Genomic DNA, 26,840 nt, shown 5'->3' with positions numbered 1-26,840 from the left:
CTTCAAAGTAGCCACCTTTTGCTTTGATGACTGCTTTGCACACTCTTGGCATTCTCTTGATGAGCTTCAAGAGGTAGTCACCGGAAATGGTTTTCACTTCACAGGTGTGCCCTGTCAGGTTTAATAAGTGGGATTTCTTGCCTTATAAATGGGGTTGGGACCATCAGTTGTGTTGTGCAGAAGTCGGGTGGATACACAGCTGATAGTCCTACTGAATAGACTGTTAGAATTTGTATTATGGCAAGAAAAAAGCAGCTAAGTAAAGAAAAACGAGTGGCCATCATTACTTTAAGAAATGAAGGTCAGTCAGTCCGAAGAATTGGGAAAACTTTGAAAGTGCCCCCAAGTGCAGTTGCAAAAACCATCAAGTGCTACAAAGAAACTTGCTCACATGAGGACTGCCCCAGGAAAGGAAGACCAAGAGTCACCTCTGCTTCTGAGGATAAGTTTATCAGAGTCACCAGCCTCAGAAATCGCAGGTTAACAGCAGCTCAGATTAGAGACCAGGTCAATGCCACACAGAGTTCTAGCAGCAGACACATCTCTACAACAACTGTTAAGGGGAGACTTTGTGCAGCAGGCCTTCATGGTAAAATAGCTGCTAGGAAACCATTGCTAAGGACAGGCAACAAGCAGAAGAGACTTGTTTGGGCTAAAGAACACAAGGAATGGACATTAGACCAGTGGAAATATGTGCTTTGGTCTGATTCCAAATTTGAGATCTTTGGTTCCAACCACCGTGTCTTTGTGCGACGCAAAAAAGGTGAACGGATGGACTCTACATGCTTGGTTCCCACCGTGAAGCATGGAGGAGGAGGTGTGATGGTGTGGGGGTGCTTTGCTGGTGACACTGTTGGGGATTTATTCAAAATTGAAGGCATACTGAACCAGCATGGCTACCACAGCATCTTGCAGCGGCATGCTATTCCAACCGGTTTGCATTTAGTTGGACCATCATTTATTTTTCAACAGGACAATGACCCCAAACACACCTCCAGGCTGTGTAAGGGCTATTTGACCAAGAGGGAGAATGATGGGGTGCTATGCCGGATGACCTGGCCTCCAGTCACCAGACCTGAACCCAATCAAGATGGTTTGGGGTGAGCTGGACCGCAGAGTGAAGGCAAAAGGGCCAACAAGTGCTAAGCATCTCTGGGAACTCCTTCAAGATTGTTTGAAGACCATTTCCGGTGACTACCTCTTGAAGCTCATCAAGAGAATGCCAAGAGTGTGCAAAGCAGTCATCAAAGCAAAAGGTGGCTACTTTGAAGAACCTAGAATATAAGACATATTTTCAGTTGTTTCACACTTTTTTGTTAAGTATATAATTCCACATGTGTTAATTCATAGTTTTGATGCCTTCAGTGTGAATGTACAATTTTCATAGTCAGGAAAATACAGAAAAATCTTTAAATGAGAAGGTGTGTTCAAACGTTTGGTCTGTACTGTATATATATATATATATATATATATATATATATATATATATGTATATATATATATATATATATATATATACTATTTATCTATATATATATATATATACATATATATATATACATATAGTTTATCTAGCTATATATATATATATATATATATATATATATATATATATATACAATATTTATCTAGCCATACATATATATATATATATATATATATATATTATCCATGTATCCCTATCTATCTGACTCTCTTACCTACAGTCATGTATATTTTCTAGTTATCATCCATCATGTGTACTTGCTCCCTATAATCCATTCAGCTGTTAAACACTTGCTGTAAGGTCGCTGTAAGGGTTAAGTGGCTCTTATTCTCGGCCTCCTATACTTCCTTCCCTGGACGATTTCTCGGACGATAAGGAGCTGATTTCTCCAGAATAGGAGGGATGTCTGTGGGAGGCAGGCCCTGGCGGTAGGCAGCAACCTGTCGCTCACCTTGTCCACAATGGAGGGGCGTGGACGTCCTGGGGGCTATTTAAGCGCTGGCAGGACAGGCAGACAGCACTTAACACCTGGTGACAGCCGAGATGCTGGGAGCCGGCTGTGCGGCCATGTTCCTCGCTGTGGCAGGTGAGTCGCTGGTGCAGTCCTGCTGGAGTCCTGTGTGTGCAGTCCGGCTGGTGCAGTAGTCCTGCTGGTGGAGTCCTGTGTGTACAGGATGAGTGGCAGAGAACTATTGCCTGGTATTCCCCCAAGGCAGTGTCATTGTGGGAGGTGTCACCTGGACAATGTGTACTCACTGAGTGGTGCCATAGCTGCAGCATGGCATGTACCTGTGGGAAGGTCCAATCCGTGTGTCTGCCTATACAGCAGTTGTAGCTAATGGCACTGCCATGACAAGTAGATCTGAAATCACAGGCTCCCAGGACCATAGATGTAATGTCAATGCCTAGATTGGGCATTTCTTTTGGTAAAGACTTGTAATAAAGATTAGGTTGCAGGCACTGAAAGCTTAGAGATCACTAACTTATTTTACTGGAGGTTTTGGACATTTTCGATTGAGATTGTTTTGCTCCTGGGAGCATGAGAGAGGAGGCTGGATGCTCAGGTCTGGATGGGTTATTTTAAGGACATTTATTAAATTGAATAATTTCTAGCGCATTCAGCTACACACTGTCAGAGATGAAATCCCCACAGATTTTATCCTCTGAACATCATCATAACTTTGCTATCTTCCGGCTCGCCTGTGTGGATATCCCGGATGCCTGGATCCTCAGCATCCCTGACAGGTTCTGTCTGTCCAAATAAACCCAAATAGCACAGAGCAAATGCCTCCGAACAATGACCTGGTGCTGAAGTACGCTGTAATGGTGTGGAATATATCACTGGGGTTACCTATGAAATGTGCCCAAGTAGACTGGGATATAGGATCTCTGCGCCAGCCTCACTGTAGGGCACTGCGGGCACAGACCGAGAGGCCCCTGGGCAAGAACAGTATATAGGCCTTTGCTGTTCGATATCTCTCTATATTGCAGAATTACACCAGCTATAGAGGTGGACATTTGCCCCGTAAGCTCTTGGGCCCCTGTGCGGTTGCACCAAGGATATGTCCGCCCCTGCTGTGGGGTGTTGAGGGGGTGGGGGGTGTTATAGCGAGCTATCCTTGATCAGGGCCATCTGTAATACACACCCTGTGTACCATTCTGAGATGTCTGTACTGCTGTGCTATACTACATACAATACACCCTATTACTGAGGTCGTCCATACAAATAAATTATGTACTTGACACCCACATTGCTTTAAATGACCAAAATTCTTTGTGGGTCTTGACTATGCAATTCTGAATTTATTTTTAAACTTCCCAGTGAAATTAGACCACAAACCCTTCTAATGTGGAGAATTGTAGTTCTACTGTTTTAAGAATCATTTTTATGCAGGCAGCAATGCATTTTCTGAGAAAGTTTTCAACCAATCTATTAATTTTCATGGCTAAATAATGGACAATGCTTGTGAGCATGAACCGCTCTTTACATGGCGTAGAAATAGGACTATCCAGCCTTGTGTTACTGAGCTGCGATGCACTGCTGTCAGCTTTCCCAGCAGATTACTTAACTTGCACTCTTCATTTTTCTAGCTACTGCCACCATTTCTTCCCCAGACATCTCTTCAGCTGTCCCAGCCGGCACTCACATGCGGGTAAAGCGCTGCTCCTGCAATAACTGGATGGACAAGGAATGCATATATTTTTGTCACCTGGATATTATTTGGATAAACACAGGAAGGTGAGTGCTGTATAATGAATTGTAAGCACTGGCGGACACAGACAGAAGAGGTTCCTGTGCAAGAACAGAATATACAGTCTTTCATCATAATGCACAACTCCACCTGCTTTGGAGGTGGAACTGGGCCCTCTGACCTTTTGGGCCCCTGTGCAGATTCACAGGTTGCACCAATGATACGTCTGCCCCTGATTGTAAGCTGGGATGGTAACGTATACTGTAGACTATGACCTGGATCATACTGCTGGTAGTTGTGCTCCTTAGAATGTATTCCTTGTCCTATATGAACTCAGTTCAATCTTCTGCTTTGCAAGGCTTTTGTATGTAAATATATACATATCCCATAACAGTCCAGCTGCTACAAATCCTAAATAATTCATCTGTTTACCTGTTATCACAGCCAAATGCTTCCTTATGGCTTAGGGAACGCAGGAAGACGCAGAAAGAGAGCATCTGCACGGTGTCAGTGTGAGGATGTAAAAGACAGCACCTGCAACAGTTTTTGCCAGAATCCAGTAAGGTAAGGGAGGTTATACTTGTGATTTTCACATCTTGTTTTGTGACATGTGATCATTATTATCCCTTAACAGGCCAAGCTGTTTTGCTGTGAGAATGTTTAGCATGTATATTAATTTGGTTCCTATAGGTAAAGTTTGAGTAAGGTTGGTGTACAGCAGGGTTCCCCAACTCCAGTCCTCAAGGCCCACCAACAGGTCATGTTTTCAGTATTTCCTTAGTATTGCACAGGTGATGTAACTATTGCCTGTGCTGATGATGGAATTATCACCTGTGCAATACTAAGGAAATCCTGAAAACATGACCTGTTGGTGGGCCTTGAGGACTGGAGTTGGGGAACCCTGGTGTACAGGATTGAATGAAAAAACAGGTAGACAGTGGTTTACAGGTCTAAACAAGGTTGCGTATCTCATGCTTTAAACACCTGTTTTTTTGGTATTTGGCTTTGGTATAACTTTCTTGATAGTGAAGTGTGGATTAGATGCATTTTTAGTGAGTTTCCACAGCAGAACTCTATGGGGAAAACCCGCTCGTAAATCTCACAAGAAAAGTTGACACGTTGAGGATCTGAAACACTCACTGCAGGTGCGTGGGCATGAGATTTCTATAAATCCCTTCCACGTTGCTGGAACTGTAAGGCGCGGTGTTTTTGCGCTGCAAAAATATGCCTCATCAAAAACTCATCATGGAAAATTAACCTAATAGTCTTCTTGTATTAACGGTAAATGAGGTTTCCCAACTGGATAATAAATCCTTCATGTTATTTTGTCACTACAGGGTTACATAACATTTATAAGATTTCAACATTTGCCAATCGAGAGTTGACAACATGTTGGGCTGATGTAGGACTATAGAATTCATGCAGGTGACTGATAAACTTAAAGGGGTTGTCCACTAGTAGTACATCTCCTTCTCGCTCTGAATGTTTGGCACTCTGAGTCCTGGGGCTCACTTGAGGTTGTTACGTCACATGAGCACTGCACCCAATCAGAGCCCACTATAGCTCTCACTTCCTCTTGTCCTCTTGATTACTTGTATGTCTGAAGGAGACAGTTACGCCAGCAGTGATTGGGCGCAGGGCTCACGTGGCGTAACAACCTCATGTGAGTTTCAGGAACGCGAGTGCCAATGCCGCTGGAACGACGCTGGCACGGGAGGTGAGTATAGGTGTTTTTATTTCAACGGGGGAAAACATTCAGATTGAGAAGGGGTTGTCATATTAGTAGACAACCCTTTTAATATCATAATTACTGATATCCAGCTAATACATACTTCCACCATGACACTTATACCACTTCTATATTAATGATTTCCGTGGTAACTTAACTAGTGATGAGCGAGCACTCAAATGCTTGGGTACTCATTGCTCGAGTCGAGCAAATTGGAATGCTCGAGTGCTCGGTCCGAGCAACGAGCCCAATGTAAGTCGATGGGAAACTCTTAATAGATTCCTATACTCTTGAGTCACATTAGATGCTATGTTTAATAGTGTGGTAGAGCACCTCAGACAACCTTATTAAAACCAGCAGGAGTACTTATGGAAGATACAACGATCTATCTCATTCTATAATGTGAATATTCTACCCTCAGTAGAAACCTGTAGCCTCACAATTTATGAGAACACTTCACAGTAAAGGCAACAGTAAATACATTTAATGATACAGCTCTGGCAAAAATTAAGAGACCACTGCAAAATTTTCATTTTCTCTGATTTTTCTCTTTATAGGTATATTTTTGAGTAAAATGTACATTGTTGTTTTATTCTATAAACTACTGACAACATGTCTCCGAAATTCAAAGCTAAAAATTTTGTATTTATTTGCAGCAAATGAGAAATCGTCAAAATAATAAAAAAGAAGCAGTGCTTTCAGACCTCAAATAATGCAAAGAAAACAAGTTCTTATTCATTTAGAAACAACAATACTCATGTTTTAACTCTGGAAGAGTTCAAAAATCAAAATTTGGTGGAATAACCATTATTTCTAATCACAGCTTTCATGCGGCGTGGCATGCTTTCCACCAGTCTTTCACACTGCTTTTGGGTGACCTTATGCAACTCCTGGCACAAAAATTTAAGTAGTTGTTCTTTGTTTGATGGCTTGTGACTATCCATCTTCCTCTTGATTACATTCCAAAGGTTTTCAATGGGGTTCAGGTCAGGAGATTGGGCTGGCCATGACAGGGTCTTGATGTGGTGCTTCTTAATCCACACATTGATTGTCCTAGCTGTGTGGCATGGGGCATTTTCCTGCTGGAAAAACCAGTCCCCAGAGTTGGGGAACATTGCCTGAGCAGAAGGAAGCAAGTGTTTCTCAAGGATAACCTTGTATGTGGCTTGATTCATACGTCCTTCGCAAAGATTAACCTGACGAATTCCAGCCTTGCTGAAGTATCCCCAGATCATCACGGATCCTCCACCAAATTTCACAGTGGGTGCAAGACACCGTGGCTTGTATGCCTCTCCAAGTCTCCGTCTAACCATTAGACGACCAGGTGTTGGACAAAGCTGAAAATTAGACTCATCAGAGAAGATTACCTTACTTCGTCCTCTGTGGTCCAATCCTTATGGTCTTTTGCAAACTTCAGCCTGGCTCTCCTTTGCTTCTCATTGATGAAAGGCTTTTTTCTAGCTTTACATGACTTGAGGTCTGCCTCTAGGAGCCTGTTACGAACTGTTCTTGCCGTGCACTTCACCTCAGCTGGCATTTGCCATTCTTTTTGTAGGTCACTTGATGTCATCCTGCGGTTGCTGAGTGACATTTGAATAAGATGACGGTCATCCCGGTCAGTGGAGAGTCGCTTTCGCCCTCTGCCAGTCTGTAGCTTTGTTGTCCCCAATGTCTGCTTCTTGACCTTGTTGTAATGGACTGCTGTCTTCAAAAATTTAAGGATGGAGGCAACATGACGCTCACTGTATCCCTCTGCTGGTAAAGCCAAAATTGAGCCCTTCTTTTCCTCACTCAAGACTTTTCTTTTAAACTCCTTTTGGCATGGTTAAAAGTTATTTTTTCATTCAAATTACTTTTGGGCTATTCCTAGCACTTGTTTTGCTATCCAGCTTGTCCTATTGCAAGAGGATTGTGAAGACCGCAGCAGTGTTTTTCATACTTTCCCTCTTTACATAAGATTTGGTTCAGGTGATCACCTAATCAGAAGTACATTAAGTAGAATGAGGTGTACTTTGGTTGGAATTCAACTGATCCTGGAATGGAATGGCTGTCAGACATGTAGAGATGGTGATTTTTAAAAAAACTGTGCAGTGGTCTCAATTTTTGCCAGAGCTGTATATGCCTATGACTCTACATAGAAAGGGTATATTAATAGACGTTGATGAAGAAGGTAACCAAAACCTACAAAATAAGGGATTTGCCATATAAATACCATGTTCTCAGTCTATCTGGCTCAAGTATGCAGGTTAATCAGACTGATTCAAGAATAAATATATAGTCATGGGTATAATGCAGATAATTCCTTCAGTTATAGAAACCCTAGATGACTTATCTTGCAGTTATGGAGTGGTCATCCCATGATGTAGGTGTTTGTTGTGCTCCCTCAGCAGGCGCCATTTCATCTTGCCCATGGCCTCACGGGGGTTGCAGTCATAGACGGGAAATGATGGAGGCGTGCACTAGTGTTTTTGTAGATTCGTGGTTGAGGAATGTGCAGATACAGGAGATTTTTTTTACTTGGAGTCAGCATCTTCCTCACCCTGATCCTTCGTCCTCCCACCATTCCGAGTGCCATAAGACAACTGATCCCACACTTGGACACTCCGAAGAGCTGTTTTGTTCACATTTCCATTTATAGATCCTGACTGCTCGGTCTGCTCTGAAGTGGAAAGAACTTGGATATGTGGTTTGAAGGAGAGATTAGAGTCCAGGGTTACCCCAAGAGCTGTTCACTTTTCCATTGATAGATTCGGGCCTCTCACCCAGCCAGCTTCAAGCAGGGTAACAGAAGATCACATGTAGCGATGTGAAATGGGGAAACCTTCAAAAGAATTCTGAATACTCAGTGCGAGAGGTATATACCGTATGGGAATAAAAGGGCCAGAAATAAGAGGAAACCAATATGGTTGAACAAGAACGTAAAAGGGGCGTTAAATAGCAAAAAAGAGGCATTCAAGAGATTAAGGCTGAGTTCACACGATGCGTTTTTCATGCGTTTCCGCGGCGTTTTTGCAGTTGCGGAAACGCCGCGGAAACGCATGAAAAACGCATGGTAGAAGGGCAGCAATGTTCCCCAATTGAAATCCGCATGTGCTGTGCCCAATCCGCAGCATGTCAATTAATTTTGTGGAAACGCTGCTCTTTTGCCGCCATTGACTTGCATTAGACCGCATGGAATCCGCATCACTGTATATGTTGATACGTTTTTAATGCGGTCTAATGTGCGGATGGTACCCGGGTGTGGATGAGAGGACTCTCATCCAGACTCGGGTACCATTAAAAAAAAAAGAATAAAATAAAAAATATATATATTCTCACCTTCTGACGGCCCGCGCAGCGCTCCTGCTTGGTTCCCCGCACTTCGCGGTTGAATGAAGAAGGACCTTCGCTGACGTCAGAGTCATGTGACGGGTCACGTGACGCTGACGTCGGAAGATCCTAAAGTCTTCACTGCCGGCAGCCGGGACCGAGCGAAGCAGGACACCGGGGGCCATCAGAGGGTAAAGTATATATTTATTTTTTATTTTTTGACATTCACACACTATATAAATCCATGCCGGTTGCATGGATTTATATAGTGTGAAGTTGACAAGCACCTTCCAAGTGATGCTAAAATTTCTTGGGAAGCGCTTGTCAACCCGCATGCGGAAATGAAAATGAAGACCGCTTCATTTCCACATGTCCCTGGCAGGAAACCGCATGTACAATCCGCATGCGTTTTTTCCTGCCAGAGAGATGCAGAAACGCTCAGGAAAAAATCCTGAGCATTTCTGCATCGTGTGCACATACCCTAAAACAGGAAAACAGTAAGGAGGCACTAATGTGTTACAAGGAAAAAACGAGAATCTGTAAAAAACAAATAAAAATAGCGAAGGAGGAAACAGAGAAACGTATTACTAGGGAAAGTAGATCAAATCCCAAACTGTTCTTTACGTATATAAATAGTAAAAGGATTAAATCGGATAATATTGGACTGATAAAAAGTGAGGAAGGCAAAATCATAGAGAAAGATGAGGATAAAGCTAATCTATTAAAAAATTTTTTTTCGACAACTTTCACAAAGGAAATAGAACTAACAGGCGAAATGAGAAGTGACAAGCTTAATCCTCCACTAAGTATGACTAATCTAACCCAAGTTGAGGTACAGAAACGCCTCAGTAACATTAAAATAAACAAATCACCAGGACCTGATGGCATACACCCACGGGTACTAAGGGAACTAAGTAATGTGATAGACAGACCGTTATATCTTATATTTAAGGACTCTGTTGTGACTGGGTCTGTACCACTTGATTGGCGACAGGCGAATGTAGTGCCAATATTCAAAAAGGTAGCAAAAAGTGACGCCGGAAACTATCGGCCGGTGAGTCTGACGTCCGTTGTGGGCAAAATTTTTGAAAGCTTCATTAAAGAGGCAATTACGGAGCATCTTAATGCTAATAATCTTTTAATCCCGAACCAACATGGATTCATGAGGAATCGCTCCTGCCAAACAAACCTGATTGACTTCTACGAGGAGGTTAGCTCTCGAGTAGATCAGGGGGAACCAGTGGATGTCGTGTATCTCGACTTCTCAAAAGCGTTCGATAGCGTGCCACATAATAGGTTGGTATACAAAATGAGAATGATGGGGCTGGGGGAAAATGTCTGCAAGTGGGTAGCTAACTGGCTAAAGGATAGAAGGCAGAGGGTGGTTATAAATGGAATATTCTCAGATTGGGTAAACGTCACTAGTGGGGTACCACAGGGGTCTGTACTAGGCCCAATGTTATTTAATATCTTTATTAACGACATAGTCAACGGGATAAATAGTAAAATATCAATATTTGCAGATGACACAAAGTTATGTAAAACAATTAATACAAAAGAGGACAGTGCAGACCTACAGAGGGATTTGGATAAGCTGGGTAGGTGGAGCATTAAATGGCAAATGAGGTTTAACGAGGAGAAATGTAAGGTCATACATATGGGAAGGAAAAATGGAAGTCACCAGTACTCACTGAATGGGAAATCATTGGGGAATTCAGAGATGGAGAAGGACTTGGGCATCTTGATTGATGGCAAATTAAATTGGAGTGCCCAAAGTCAGGCCGCTGCTGTAAGGGCAAACAGGGTAATGGGATGTATCAGAAGAGGTATACTGCAAAAGATGAGAACATTGTTCTTCCACTGTACAAAGCACTGGTCAGACCACACTTGGAATACTGTGCTCAGTTATGGGCCCCAATATATAGATATAAATGAGCTTGAAAAGGTACAAAGGAGGGCAACAAAATTAATAAAGGGAATGGAGGGACTGCAATACCCAGAGAGGTTGGCAAAACTAGGACTATTCAGCCTGGAAAAGAGAAGGTTGAGGGGGGACATAATAAATGTGTACAAATATGTTAGGGGACAGTATAGAGATCTTGCCCGGGATTTGTTCAAAAGGAGGGATATTACGGTAACAAGAGGGCATTCACTAAGACTGGAAGAGAAAAGGTTTCAGCACCAGCATGGGTTCTTTACGGTAAGAGCAGTGAGAATATGGAATTCACTGCGTGAGGAGACGGTAATGTCAGATTCACTACACCAGTTCAAGCGGGGACTGGATGCATTTCTAGATACCAGGCAGATTTCAGCATATGCTATAAAATAAAATGGTAGGTTGATACAGGGATTTATTCTGACTGCTGGTTTCAGAGTCGGGAGGGAATTTTTCCTCCGGTGAAGATTGGCTAAATCATTTGGGGTTTTTGCCCTCCTCTGGATCAACTTTAGCAATTACAGAACTAACAGGTCGAACTTGATGGACGCAAGTCTTTATTCGGCTTTACAAACTGTTACCCAGCCAGCTTCAAGCAGGGTAACAGAAGATCACATGTAGCGATTTGAGCAACCATGGTCACCCGAAGGTGGGAAAGTCCAATTACTGTCGCAAGAGGTGGAGAATGATGTGACACAATGGACAAAGTTAGGAGGAGGATCATGGTGCGGAAGTGGAAGATGAAGCGGTGGACGATTAAGTCACTGACCCAGCCTGGCAATGGGACATGCAGAGCGAGGACAGCAGCACACAGGGGGAGGGAGACTTAGCACCACAACAGGCAGGAACATGCAGTGTGGTGGCCACAGATTCAAGGCGGGCAACTGTTCCCTGGAACATCAACACGACGGAAGTTGCCAGTACAACTGTTAGGTCTTCCCAAATCTGGTTATTTTTTTAAAGCCTGTTTAGATAACCCCAAAAAGGCCATTTGCAACATGTGCCAGGCCAGGATCAGCAAGAGCACCAAAACTACCAGCATGCTCTGGCACATAACAGCAAAGCACCAAACTAGCTGGGCCGAATGTCAAGTTCTAGAAACAGTGCCTGCGGGTGACACCAATGCCCCTTCTGCTGTTGTGTGTGCACCTCAATCCCCTGTCCATGACGCATGCAAAGATACCGCCTGCCCTGCACCTATCATTGCAGACTTGCAACTATCACTGTCCACGTCCTTGTCCCAGCGCAGCATTCAGTTGTCCCTACCCCAGTCCTTGGAATGCCAGTGCAAGTATGCACCGACCCACAGGCCGCAATACTAAATTGCCATATTTCTGGACTGCTTGCACTTGAAATGCTAACTTTTAGGCTTGTGGAGGCAGAAGCTTTTCACAACCTCATGGCGGCGGCCAGGGTTCTATACTCGGTCCTCAGCCGCCACTATTTCTCTGGGGACCGTCCCCGCCAGTGCCCTCCCCAGTACACTTAGTGGGAAGGACCACCTAACCACAAACACGTGGACAAGTGAATGTGGCCAGGGACGGTACATCTCACTGACGCATTCCACTTGGTTAATATTGTGGAAGCCAGGACCCTGGGACAGAATACGTCCTCCCGACACAGAGGATTGCGGGTCCTGGATCAATCAGGGTTGTCCCCACATTCTACAGCTCCTGCACCGCCTCCATCTCCATCACTTTATTCATTTTTTTTTTTTTCAGGAGATATTCCACATTATGTACTTAAACTTCATGGGTGCCAATAACAATAAGCAGGACTGTATGCTTAGGAAACAAACTGCACACCATTGAAGAGTTGTTGAAAGCTGTATCAGAGAACCTGGTGGTGGCTCTGAAGCTAGGTAAGCTCGCACACATACCATGCCTGGCCCATGTGCTCAACTTAGTGCTTCAGTGGTTTCTCAAAACTTACCCAGATCTGCCACAGCGGCTTGTGAAAGTACACCGCGTGTACCAATTTCAGAAAGTCAGCTACAGCTTCCACCGCCCTGGCAAGGCTTTAGCAGCGTTTGCAGCTTCCAGCTCACCGACTGGTGTGCGATGTGACCGCACGTTGGAAATCAACGTTGCAGATATTTGGAATGATTTTGAGCAGCAGAAAGCAGTTCAGTACCAGCTTCAACACGCCCGTTGGCATTCAGGTCAGCCTCCGCACATAAGAGCTGATGAGTGGGCATGGATGTCTGACATCTGTGTCGTCCTCCAAAACTTTGAGGACTCCACCAAGATGGTGAGCGGCGATGATGCCATAATTAGCATCACCATCCCGCTTCTGTCTACTGAAATGCTCACTGCTCCCAATTAAAGAGGAAGCATTGCAGGCGGAGCAAGTAACTATACAGGGTGATGCTACTCAGCCCAGCCTCATCTCATCTCAACACGGATTGGGTGATAGGAGGAGGAAGAGAACATGGGCAGTCATCCTCTTGGTAAGAACAGGGAAGTCTTGGCTGTTGGCTGTCTGGCATACATGACCAACTTTGTTCCGCTGACTTTACCGTGACCATCGCGTTGTGCGCATTTTGGGCATTACAGAAAACTGGCATGGCACGAGAGAATGCTTTGAGACAGATGTGAGGTTCTGATTAAGGAGGATTAAGGTCAGTCTTTGATCAGTTTCAGAATGGAGGGCACGGGAGGGGTGGTGATACACAGAAATGAGGGATGAGATATAGTGCGGTGTAGAACTGTGGACAGCTTGGTGGGTGAGAGAAATGAGTTTGTATTGTATTCTGTAGTGATTGTTTAACCTAACCAGTGTAATCACTGGCACAGGGTAGAGGCGTTTGAAGCGGCTTGATAGAAATACGACCCTGGCATGAACTGTCTCTCTACGCCGCTAGCGTTTTGTCAGATGGTTTTTAGTGCCGCCGAGGGCATTATAACTGATGGGCGCATCCGCCTGTCAACTGAAAATGCTGACAGGCTGACTTATCAAAATAAACAAGGGCTGTATTGGGCCAGACTTCTTAACACCACCAGATGATAACATCAAACATAAACTCAAATCCAGTGGTTATTTTCTTGAGGTCTATTTCCATGCACCCCTTCACACCCAGACATGGGTATACGCTTCATGCATTCAGAAGGGATTGGAGAGGAGACAGTTTGTTTGGAGGGAGACCGATTTTTAGAAGAGTTGCAGTAGTGAATAAGAGCGACAGTAAGAGTTTTTGCAGTATCAAAGGTCGAATTGTGGAGATGTTTTTTTAAGGTACAGGTGACTTGAGCAAGTGAGTGATTTTCCACGTTGAATAAAGGAAAGTTGTGTGTCAAAAATGACTACAAGACAGCAGGTGTGCCGAGTGGGAGTTATGGTGGCACCACCTAAAGGAAATTGCTAAGTCAGGTATAGTTAAGTTAGTAGAGGGAGGAAACCGAAGGAGTTAATTTTTGGAGATTTCAGTTCAGGCCCTTGTTGAAGAATTTAAAAAAATTCCCATCTGACAATGCTGGCGGCAGAGGTCAGACCGCTCATTGGTCAATCAAGGAGTACAGGCGAGGGAGACACAAACCTGATGCGGCAGAGGCAGGGGAACGCTGTCAAAGGTCTGGGACAGTCTTCTCAGACCCTCCCAGCACCCAGGCCCTGATACACGGGGTACTCTGACAAGCAGGGAAAAGTTTTAGAAGATGCTGAAGGACTACCTTGGCGACCATACCAGTTTCCTACATGATTCCTCTGCCTTACAACTGTTGGGTATCCAAGCTGCAAATGTGGCATGAACTGTCTCTCTACGCCGCTAGCGTTTTGTCAGATGGTTTTTAGTGCCGCCGGGGGCATTATAACTGATGGGCGCATTCGCCTGTCAACTGAAAATGCTGACAGGCTGACTTATCAAAATGAACAAGGGCTGTATTGGGCCAGACTTCTTAACACCACCAGATGATAGCATCAAACAAACTCAAATCCAGTGGTTATTTTTGAGGTCTATTTCCATGCACCCCTTCACACCCAGACATGGGTATATGCTTAATGAATTCTTCTATTTTATATCGCCCTCCTTCTCCTAATCCTCCACCACCATATCGCCAGGGTGACCATCATGCCATGCCCACATAATTTTTTTAAGGGTGTTTCTGATTAGAGACGAGCGAATATTTCAATATTCGTTTCGGATTACGATCGCCGTTTTTGCAATATTCGCCAATGTAGTTGCCGAACATTGCCGAACGCCATTGGATTCAATGGGGTCAAAACAAAATGCATACACAACACCTTCAAATGGGACCAAAAGCTGCCAAAACACATCAATTTAGGGGCAGACACCAGGAAAATGCCATCAATTGACCCAGAGTACAAGTAGTATAATAATTAATTATAGTGCTATTTATTCCATGGCGGTTCACATGTGAAAAAGGTCACCGACTGGTACAAGAGGAGAGAAGACCCTGCCTGTGAGGGCACACAAACAGTCTATAAGGGATGGGTGAGGGTACAGCTGGTCGTGCAGCGGTATGGTGGTGCGAGGGTTACTGCAGGTTTTAGGCTTGTCTTCAGCTTCCTTTTAAATTTTTCAACAGTAAGCAAGAGTCTGATCTCGTTGGGGTACAGAGTTCCATAGTAGGGGGGATGCACGGGAGAAATCTTGTATGCGATTGTGGGAAAAGGAGATAAGAGCGGAGTAGAGAAGGAGATCTTGTGAGGATCGGAGGTGGCGTGCAGGTAAGTACCGGAAGACTGGGTCACAGATATATGAAGGAGACAGGTTGTGGATGGCTGTTATGCACACGCCCGGACTGACTGGCGTGTGCGGGTGTTGTGGTTCCACTGGACCATGGACTGGAGAGTGCCTGGAGGGGCGTGACTAAGTATCTGGCCGATCCGACCAAGGTGGCACGACGGCATACGACGCCAGTGCACCAGGGAGAAACCGGGCAGAGGGACCAGGTGCTACTCCAGGTCAAACTCCGGACACGGGGGTTGACCCACACTGGGATTACTGGAACAGGCAGGTTAGGCTGGCACAGACTGGTGGATATAAGCAAACACGGCAGGTATGCAGATGGGTGGATACAGGCGAGTATGCAGGCAGGGAGGTACTGGCCGTAAGGACGAGCTGGAGCACAGAAAGGTTAAGACCCAGTACAGACTGGGTCACAGAACCGCAGATGCGGTAGACAACCACAGCAGAGAGGGAACGCCCGAAGCGGTGGGCAAGAACAGAGCAGGACGGGGCTGCAGGAGCAGCGAGCACAAGCAGGGCAGGACAGGACTGCCGGAGCAGCGGGCAGAAGCAGGGCAGGACAGGACTGCCGGAGCAGCGGGCAGAAGCAGGGCAGGACAGGACTGCCGGAGCAGCGGGCAGAAGCAGGGCAGGACAGGACTGCCGGAGCAGCGGGCAGAAGCAGGGCAGGACAGGACTGCCGGAGCAGCGGGCAGAAGCAGGGCAGGACAGGACAGCCGGAGCAGCGGGCAGAAGCAGGGCAGGACAGGACTGCCGGAGCAGCGGGCAGAAGCAGGGCAGGACAGGACTGCCGGAGCAGCGGGCAGAAGCAGGGCAGGACAGGACTGCCGGAGCAGCGGGCAGAAGCAGGGCAGGACAGGACTGCCGGAGCAGCGGGCAGAAGCAGGGCAGGACAGGACTGCCGGAGCAGCGGGCAGAAGCAGGGCAGGACAGGACTGCCGGAGCAGCGGGCAGAAGCAGGGCAGGACAGGACTGCCGGAGCAGTGAGCAAAAGGGACAGAGCGGAGCAAGGCTGCGGAGCAGTGAGCAAGGAGTCAGAGCAGGCTAGAACCGCCGAAGCGGTAAGCAAAGGAGTCAGAGCAGACTAGAACCGCCGGAGCGGTGAGCAAAGGAGTCAGAGCAGGCTAGAACCACCGGAGCGGTGAGCAAAGGAGTCAGAGCAGGCTAGGCTGAGTAGGGGGGACAGGGCTCTGTTCACACGGAACAGACAGGAAGGGAAAGGCAGAGCCAGACACCCACAGGGTACTTGCAGAGAAGTAGCGAGTGGACCACAAACTCACAAACGGGAGTACAGAGACAACAAGCAGGAGTTATGTACGAGTTCAGACTCTGCAGAAAAAGGAAGGGAACGGACATAGAGGCAAAACAGGTAAAGGATAGGAGAGAGTTCAGACTGGAACTGAGTGTACGGAGGAGACCGACACTGCAGCGGAATACAGGAGCGGGTCTGGGAATACGGCCCCCAGAGAGGCAGGACGAACAGGCAAGGAGCGTGTTCAGACAGGACAGACAAGATACAGGAGCGGGTCTAGGTAATCGGCCCCTAGAAGGCGGGAGGAACAGGCTAGGAGCGTGTTCAGACAGGTCAGACAAGATACAGGAACGGGTCTAGGTAATCGGCCCCTAGAAGGCAGGAGGAACAGGCTAGGAGCGTGTTCAGACAGGCCTGGAAATACAGCCTCCAGGATAGGCAGACAAGAGAACACAGAACGGGACCTGGCACCTTCAGAGTGCAAGCACACACTGAATGAAACACTATGCTCAGGCGCCATCTTGAGGAAGAAGGTGGTATAAATACCCAAAGATGGACAGCAATAGGCTGAAGGTGCAACAGGGGCGTGTCCGCAGCAGGTACAAGAAACAGGAAGTTCAGCGGGCGTCGCCCTATGCAGCCAAAACAGACAAACAGACAGCAAGGAGGGAAGCCAGAGAGACATTCTGGACAGGAGATCAAGTGCGCGCTCTTGCACAGTGGGAGATGGACCACTATGCAAGGACGCCGCCAGGTATGTTACAATGGCTTTGCATGTCATGGTTAGGGTTTTGAACTGGAGTCTCTGGGCAATGGGGACCAGTGAAGGGATCTTATAGATTGCAATCTTATAGAGTCCACAGTAAAAGAGCAGCCATAGTGTCCTTCCCCCACAATATTCTTAGCCAGGGCTGCTTCTCGGCAGTGATGGATGAGCCCACCAGAGAACCGGAGACTCCTCCGGTGGGCCCTGGCTTCTCCTTCAGGAGAGTTTATAGTGCCGAGGTGAGGTTGTGATGATGAAAGAGGCCACCATTTCCTTAGCTTGATGCTGGTACTTTTCTGTGGGAATCAGCTTGGCTCCTACCAGCCTGGAATATTTCCAGTGAACAATGGCACGACGTCATGTTGTTGGCAGTGCCCCCGCTACCAGCAGCGAAGCTATCCACAATTTTCTCGGGAATTTTATTTGGTAGACTGAGTGGCTGCTCAAATACATTAGTTTCTCACAAAGAAGCTGAAGATACTGAGTGGCAGTAGGTGCAAGTTTCACCAGCATGTTAGATATCAGAGGGAGAACAGAGGGCAGCACAGTGGCTCAGTGGGTAGCACTGAAGCCTTGCAGCGCTGGGGTCCTGGGTTCAAATTCCACCAAGGACAACATCTGCAAGGATTTTGTATGTTCCCCCTGTGTTTGCGTGGGTTTTCTCCTCAATAAAAAAAAGCAGCCATAGTGTCCAGGAACCTTCACACAGACTTTAAGCCAGGGCCGCTTCTCAGCAGGATTGGATGGGCCTCTGGTGGGCCCTGGCCTCTCCTTCTGGAGAGTTCATAGCACAAACCTTGCAACTGCTATGGGGCTCTTGAGAAAGGTGGCCCCTCAGAATCAAATCCTCTGGTGGGCCCAATGTTATCAGTCTGACACTGCTTCTCAGTGAGTTATATTTCACCACAGCCATATTCTTTAGCTCTGTCAAAGGACTGGCATAGAGGGAAACTGTATCTACTCTTGCTGTCATTTCTCCCAGGAAGGCCTCTGATGCAGCTTATTGCATAAGCAATGGCAGCCTATCCAACATTAGCTCACACTTCTCGATGGTGCTTTGACATACAAAGATCTTTCTTTGTGTCTTGAATTTCATGACTACAGAGTTGGGCAATGGCCTGATCTGCAATGCGTTTTGAGAAATAACATGCATAAGCACTTCCAATCCACAGTGAAATAGCAGCCATAGTGTCCGGGAACCTTCACACAGACTTTTCTTAGCCAGGGCTGCTTCTTGGAGAGAGTTGTATTTCACCACAGCCATATTCTTTAGGTCGCATGAAAGTACTGGCATAGAGGGAAACCGTATCTACTCCAGCTGTCATTTCTCCACCAGGTTCCGGCCATTGTCACACAAGACCATACCTGGCTGTATGTTCAGAGGTGAGAACCACAGATCTGCCTGCTGTTACAGCATTCAACAACTCTGCAGCGTTGTGCGGTTTGTCACCTAAGCAAAAGCATATTTTCAGCACAGCCTTTTGCCGCTTGGCCAAGGCAGTGCTGCAGTTCTTCCAGCTTGCGACTGATGTGGTCATTTTGGAGATGGAGGTGCAGGAGCTGAACAATGTGATTACATTGAGGTTACATTGGCAAGATCCTACGGTGTTAATTTTTTTTTTATGCCTCTTCAAATGTGTATTGGAGTGTCCTAATTTTTGGCAGCCCTTGAAATTGCTGCATATGCAATAATAGTATAGGAGACCCACTCCTTAATAACGGGAAGGACAATTCAAATAGAATCCATATTCTAGAATATTAACTGTTTTATCTGAAATTCGTTTACGAGTGAGGTATCTCAGTATGGATAGCTTATTACACTGATCAAGCCAGGTATTATTTATTGCCTTATACTGTGTGCTGCCCCCAAAAAATTAATCTATTCTATTCCCTATCGATAACGCTGTTAGATGCATTTACAATAGGGACAGGTGCTGCTAGGTGGTATCAGCTCCAGATGAGTGTTCATTCTGGTTGCATAAATGTCTTCCACAGTCCATAACTTTTTTTTTAGTATTTCTTTGGTCTTATAAGTCGTTACCCTTGAAAGAATGTTTCTTCACATTTTTCCATTTTAGCTTGGTTTTTGTATGTTTTATTATCAGTCCGTAAAAGTGGCGTAATACTGTGACAACATTGTTCACAGATATGCTATTTGTCAGCAACCAACTGTGAATAGGTTTGAACGCACAACTGCAATACTTTAAATGGAGTGTAATATTTTGTTACACGCACACTGCTAGGTTCAGATAGGGGCGAGACCGGTTACATGCATTCTTTGGAATCCCAGGGAACCGTTACTCAGGGCGACTATAGACCATGTGCTGCAGCTTCTCTCAGGCACACAGGGGTATTAACCCTCAGGCACATACACGTAGATTTTCACTTGCTGCCCAGACACACTTGACAAGAGTCCTCATAAGCGGCAGAACCGTAGCATTTAATAAGAAGCCGCACAGCCAGTGCAAGCTAAGTCTTGTGAGCAACCGGCTCCAGTGACAAACAGTACAGTTTCCTTAGCAGCACAGCAGTTCAATCTTCCCAGTAGTACAGGACAGCATAGTTCTAGTACAAAGGCACATTAATGAACACAACATTCTTTACAGCACTGTGAGATGGGGGGTGGAGAGGGTTTGCTGAGGGATATGATCCCTGTGGCACCATTTCTTCCAGTCCTTATCTTTCTGCCTGACAATACTCTGCACTGCTAGTTCAGGAACTCTACCTGACCTGTGCTTAGCTTCACTGCTGACTTGAATCCTTTTCACTTGCAGGGGCACTTCTGTGAGATACAGAACGCACACCACCTTTCTCTTCGGCTCCAGCCAAGCAGTAAACAACTTCCCCACAATCCCCCTGGGGCTCTGCTAAAACACTCCCCTTCTCCTGTGACTGTTCACCCCTCTAGTTGCTGGATGCTTCTGGAGCACACTACTTCCTGTGCTTGTGTTACTTCTAATAGTTGCTGAATGCTTTTAAAGCAACAGCACTACTTCTGGATGTCACAGTATGCAACAGCACTACTTCTGCATGTCACAATTTGACACGCTCACAAAAATTGCTGGAGTATTAGGGCAGTCATATGGGATCACGTCTGATTGCCACGGTTTCAGGCAGTCACCTAAAAGTATGGTATTTGTCCAAGTGTCAATTGGATCAACAAAACACAGCTGTTTGACTTTAAATGGAGTGGAATATTTGGCACTTTCCACAAAATTTTTTTATTATGGCAGTCATATGGGATCATGTCTGATCATTGGAAAAAGTTTCTCTGCTTCCACAATACAGTGATGTGAATAAAATCAAAAAAATCTGACTGTATTCTGCGAACAAGCAAATGGAGCAGTAAAATGGTGTACTCTGGTTTGCTTTTTAAGCAAATAATCAGGATTAAGATAAAAAATAACCCTGGCCCCTGATATCTGGGGCTATGTCTATGTATATATTGTATATGTGTGGTAGTGGTACTCCAGGAGTGTGTGTGTGTGTGTGTGTGTGTATATATACAGTACAGACCAAAAGTTTGGACACACCTCATTTAAAGATTTTTCTGTATTTTCCTGACTTTGAAAATTCTACATTCACACTGAAGGCATCAAAACTATGAATTAACACATGTGGAATTATATACTTAACAAAAAAGTGTGAAACAACTGAAAATATGTCTTATATTCTAGGTTCTTCAAAGTAGCCACCTTTTGCTTTGATGACTGCTTTGCACACTCTTGGCATTCTCTTGATGAGCTTCAAGAGGTAGTCACCGGAAATGGTCTTCCAACAATCTTGAAGGAGTTCCCAGAGATGCTTAGCACTTGTTGGCCCTTTTGCCTTCACTCTGCGGTCCAGCTCACCCCAAACCATCTCGATTGGGTTCAGGTCTGGTGACTGTGGAGGACATGTCATCTGGTGTAGCGCCCCATCACTCTCCCTCTTGGTCAAATAGCCCTTACACAGCCTGGAGGTGTGTTTAGGGTCATTGTCCTGTTGAAAAATAAATGATGGTCCAACTAAACGCAAACCGGATGGAATAGCATGCCGCTGCAAGATGCTGTGGTAGCCATGCTGGTTCAGTATGCCTTCAATTTTGAAAAAATCCCAAACAGTGTCACTAGCAAAGCACCCCCACACCATCACACCTCCTTCTCCATGCTTCACAGTGGGAACCAGGCATGTAGAGTCCATCCGTTCACCTTTTCTGCGTCGCACAAAGACACGCTGGTTGGAACCAAAGATCTCAAATTTGGATTCATCAGACTAAAGCACAGATTTCCACTGGTCTAATGTCCATTCCTTGTGTTCTTTAGCCCAAACAAGTCTCTTCTGCTTGTTGCCTGTCCTTAGCAGTGGTTTCCTAGCAGCTATTTTACCATGAAGGCCTGCTGCACAAAGTCTCCTCTTAACAGTTGTTGTAGAGATGTGTCTGCTGCTAGAACTCTGTGTGGCATTGACCTGGTCTCTAATCTGAGCTGCTGTTAACCTGCGATTTCTGAGGCTGGTGACTCGGATAAACTTATCCTCAGAAGCAGAGGTGACTCTTGGTCTTCCTTTCCTGGGGCGGTCCTCATGTGAGCCAGTTTCTTTGTAGCGCTTGATGGTTTTTGCAACTGCACTTGGGGACACTTTCAAAGTTTTCCCAATTTGTCGCACTGACTGACCTTCATTTCTTAAAGTAATGATGGCCACTTGTTTTTCTTTACTTAGCTGCTTTTTTCTTGCCATAATACAAATTCTAACAGTCTATTCAGTAGGACTATCAGCTGTGTATCCACCAGACTTCTGCACAACACAACTGATGGTCCCAACCCCATTTATAAGGCAAGAAATCCCACTTATTAAACCTGACAGGGTACACCTGTGAAGTGAAAACAATTTCCGGTGACTACCTCTTGAAGCTCATCAAGAGAATGCCAAGAGTGTGCAAAGCAGTCATCAAAGCAAAAGGTGGCTACTTTGAAGAACCTAGAATATCAGACATATTTTCAGTTGTTTCACACTTTTTTGCTAAGTATATAATTCCACATGTGTTAATTCATAGTTTTGATGCCTTCAGTGTGAATGTACAATTTTCATAATCATGAAAATACATAAAAATCTTTAAATGAGAAGGTGTGTCCAAACTTTTGATCTGTACTGTATATATATATAATCCATTTTTCCATATTTACTCCTGGAGTACCACTACCTATATCTAACTTACACCGCCAATTCTGTCCCTCACACAGCAGCAGCTCGCCCTACTCTGCCTGTTTCCGGGGTACACTGTGATGAGCATGGCGGCGCCATGTCTTATATAGACCCGATGACCCTATGCGGCCAGCCACTGTAATGCCACAACCAACATGGCTACGGAATTACAGTGCGTGGCAGACAATCCTTGCATGTTCATTGGCTCTCTAAAGAGCGCCAAACATGCTGGGCGGGGACCCAAGCTCCCGTCCGAGCAACTCGGAAATGCTCGTCGAGCAGGGTGATGCTCTGGCGAGGACAGAGCAGTGGCAAGAACGCTCACTCATCACTAAACTTATCCCCTTCACGTGATGGTCAATTTTAGTTTTTTGTTTTAGTTTTTTTTCTCCCTTCTTCCAAGAGTCATAACTTTTTACTTTTCTGTCCCCATAGCCAGGTGAGGGTTTGTTTTTTGTGGGATGAATCGTACTTTTGAATGACTTCATTTATTTTATCAGGTGATGCATGAGAAAGCAGGAAAAAATCCTAGTGTTGAAATTGCAATTCCACAATTGTTTTATTTTATGTACCATATATTCATTTTACAATAACACCGACCAGTCAGTATGATTCTCCAGGTCAGTATGATTGTGCAGATACCAAACAAGTTTAGTTTTTTTTTAAGTGGTGACAAAAATTAGGAACATTGTATAAAAAACAAAAAACAAAATCTTGCGTGTCACCATTTTCCGAGACACATAACGTTTTCATTTTTTGAGATATGGTGCTATGTGAGGGCTTATTTGTGCCCTGAGCTGACATTTTTACTAATACCATGTTGATTTTTTTGCATCAGTACTGCTATGTATAGTGATAATCACTACAGTGAAAATCACGCTGACTTTTGCAGGAGAACCATGACAAATACAGAGGTAGACCCCCGGCTGTCATGGCAACCCGTGATCATTTCAGTGTGTATTAAATGCCACTGTCAGAGACTGACAGCGGCATTTAGCAGGTTAACAGCCGCAGGAAGAGCTCTGCTCCATTCGCGGCTGTTAGAGGCAAATGATGGTTGAATAAATCGGCCATCATCTTCCGGAAAAGATGAAGGCTTAGCGTGCGTGCCCATATCAAAGTCAGGTAGCTTCTCTGCCTTTTGGCTAAGATCAAGTGTAGTATCTTTCGAAAAGGCAGCTAAGGCCGTCGGCTGCCCTAGTAGATTGATACATCATGCACACTGGGGTTTAGGCGCTTGTTAGTACGCCAGGTGGCTAATATAGTCATCTGGTGGAAAGCATGGCCCCCCAGGATCGACGCCATTGGGCCGGGGAAGATCGAAAGCCCGAAGTGTGAAGTGCCCCGGGAGTGGTGACCCTGGTGTTCCTTAACTCACTGGGATTGGGAACCCCACTTGAGTTCTTGGCACATTTGCACAAGCAATTCAATTTTTCTTTCTTCACACACACCCTTATTCCGGGCCTTCTGGCCTTAGGATGGGGAATTTTTCTATTCCCGGTCGAAGGTCCGGGCAGTATTATACTGTGAAATCTTCACTATTTAATCTATTTGGTCACTGTGTGTCCACTTATTCACATGTGTCCACTTCCTTACTAGGATTTTGTCGGGATGCAGTTCCCTAACGGGTTCCTCTCTTGGCAGGTCTAGGGGGGGAGGGTGTGGCCATCAGGTTCCGCTCCCCCCTGAACCCCCCCCCCCTGGCTCTCCTCTTTCGGGAGGAGAGCATTGTTGGCTCCCCTCTTCCGGCAGGGGAGCACAGTCTTTGGCTCCCAGTGCCTTGCTCGGGTGAGAACTCGAGCAGGTGCTGGGGGTAAGATTGGGTCGCCTCTGGCTTCGGCTAGAGGTGGCTATTTGTCCCTGTTCCTCGCTGTGGCCTTCTGGCTCAGAGGGACGGGGAATGGTTTGGGGGACCCTTCTCCTTTTGGAGAGGGTTTCAAGATGACCAGCATCCTAGTGCACTTTTTTTGTGGCACTTGTCACTTTTTTAAGCGCACTCGGGTTTAGTACACGAATTCGGGCTTTCAAAAAAAAAAGGAACCATACAGGGTGATTACACACAGCCGAGCCTCATCTCATCCCAACGTGGATTGGGTGACTATGAGGAAGAGGAGGAAGAGCTAGTTTCTTGCGCTATAGACGGTACTACCTGCACAACTGTCTTATCGTCTGTTCAGTGTGAATGGCCTGAGGACAGGGAGGAGGAGGAGAGCATGATCAGTCGTCCTCTTGGTGAGGACACGGAAGTCTTGCCTGTTAGCAGTCTGGCACACATGGCTGAGTTTGTTACGCTGCCTTTCCCATGACCCTCGCGTTCTCCAAATTTTGGGTGACAGTCATTACTGGTTGGTGACACTTCTAGACCCACGCTACAAGGAGAACTTTCTATCTCTTATTTCTGAGGCGGACAGGTCTACTAAAATGGGGTAGTACCAGAAGGCCCTTGTTGCGGAATTATTAAAAAAATTCCCATCTGAAAACGCTGGCGGCAGAGGTCACAGTTCGTTGGACAACCAAGGAGTACAGGCGAGAGAGACACAACTACAATCCAGCAGAGGCAAGGGAACACTGTCAAAGTTCTGGGGCAGTTTTCTCAGACCCTCCCATCTTACAGGCCCTGAGTACCTTGCCGACCGTACCAACGTCCTCTGTGATTCCTCTGTGCCTTATAATTACTGGGTATCCAAGCTGGACACGTGGAATGAACTGGCTCTCTACATCTTGGAGGTCCTGGCCTGCCCTGCCGCTAGAGTTTTATCAGAGCAGGTTTTTAGTGCCGCCGGTGGAATTATAACCAATAGGCGCATCCGCCTGTCAACTGAAAATGCTGACAGGCTGACTCTTATAAAAATGAACGAGTGGCCATCATTACTTTAAGAAATGAAGGTCAGTCAGTGCGAAAAATTGGGAAAACTTTGAAAAGTGTTCCCAAGTGCAGTTGCAAAAACCATCAAGCACTACAAAGAAACTGGCTCACATGAGGACCGTCCCAGGAAAGGAAGACCAAGAGTCACCTCTGCTTCTGAGGATGAGTTTCTCCGAGTCACCAGCCTCAGAAATTGCAGGTTAACAGCAGCTCAGATTAGAGACCAGGTCAATGCCACACAGAGTTCTAGCAGCAGACACATCTCTACAACAACTGTTAAGAGGAGACTTTGTGCAGCAGGCCTTCATGGTAAAATAGCTGCTAGGAAACCACTGCTAAGGACAGGCAACAAGCAGAAGAGACTTGTTTGGGCTAAAGAACACAAGGAATGGACATTAGACCAGTGGAAATCTGTGCTTTAGTCTGATGAATCCAAATTTGAGAGCTTTGGTTCCAACCAGCGTGTCTTTGTGCGACGCAGAAAAGGTGAACGGATGGACTCTACATGCCTGGTTCCCACCATGAAGCATGGAGTAGGAGGTGTGATGGTGTGGGGGTGCTTTTCTGGTGACACTGTTCAGGATTTATTCAAAATTGAAGGCATACTGAACCAGCATGGCTACCACAGCATCTTGCAGCGGCATGCTATTCCATCCGGTTTGCGTTTAGTTGGACCATCATTTATTTTTCAACAGGACAATGACCCCAAACACACCTCCAGGCTGTGTAAGGGCTATTTGACCAAGAAAAAGAGTGATGGGGTGCTACGCCAGATGACCTTGCCTCCACAGTCACCAGACCTGAACCCAATCGAGATGGTTTAGGGTGAGCTGGACCGCAGAGTGAAGGCAAAAGGGCCAACAAGTGCTAAGCATCTCTGGGAACTCCTTCAAGATTGTTGGAAGACCATTTCCGGTAACTTCCTCTTGAAGCTAATCAAGAGAATGCCAAGAGTGTGCAAAGCAGTCATCAAAGCAAAAGGTGGCTACTTTGAAGAACCTAGAATATAAGACATATTTTCAGTTGTTTCACACTTTTTTGTTAAGTATATAATTCCACATGTGTTCATAGTTTTGATGCCTTCAGTGTGAATGTACAATTTTCATAGTCATTAAAATACAGAAAAATCTTTAAATGAGATAAAAAAAAATATATATATACACATATATAAATAATATATATATATATATATATATATATATATATATATATATATATATATATATATATATATATATATATATATATATATATATATATATATATATATATATATATATATATATATATATATATATATATATATATATATATATATATATATATATATATGTGTGTGTGTTTGTTGATTTTAGTTAAAATTTTGAGTGGTCAGTTTTACTCTAATTTTATTCCTGCTGCTTCAAGGAGCA

At 45.3% G+C, this 26,840-nt stretch overlaps 1 protein-coding gene across 4 annotated transcripts in view; it reads left to right on the top strand.

The window, feature by feature from the left end:
- The first annotated feature begins 1,924 nt into the window (after nucleotides 1–1,924).
- EDN2 (endothelin 2) overlaps nucleotides 1,925–26,840 on the top strand; it is a 32,677-nt gene continuing 7,761 nt past the window's right edge. For 3 of the 4 annotated variants that reach the window (XR_012288702.1, XM_073666392.1, XM_073666390.1), the window contains exons 1-3: nucleotides 1,925–2,072; nucleotides 3,578–3,725; nucleotides 4,123–4,242. Coding sequence is in view for 3 of the 4 variants with exons in the window: in XM_073666392.1 (XP_073522493.1) it covers nucleotides 2,030–2,072; nucleotides 3,578–3,725; nucleotides 4,123–4,242 (311 nt within the window). In the remaining variant the exon portion in view is untranslated. The remainder of the gene's footprint in view (nucleotides 2,073–3,577; nucleotides 3,726–4,122; nucleotides 4,243–26,840) is intronic. The other variant, XM_073666391.1, reaches the window with a different exon arrangement.

The sequence above is a fragment of the Phyllobates terribilis genome, unplaced genomic scaffold, assembly GCF_046119375.1.
Source record: "Phyllobates terribilis strain yellow unplaced genomic scaffold, ASM4611937v1 Scaffold_2__4_contigs__length_985480577, whole genome shotgun sequence".
Lineage (NCBI taxonomy): Eukaryota > Metazoa > Chordata > Amphibia > Anura > Dendrobatidae > Phyllobates > Phyllobates terribilis.
Note: the sequence above shows the minus strand (reverse complement) of the source record. Positions and strands in the feature narration are given on the sequence as shown.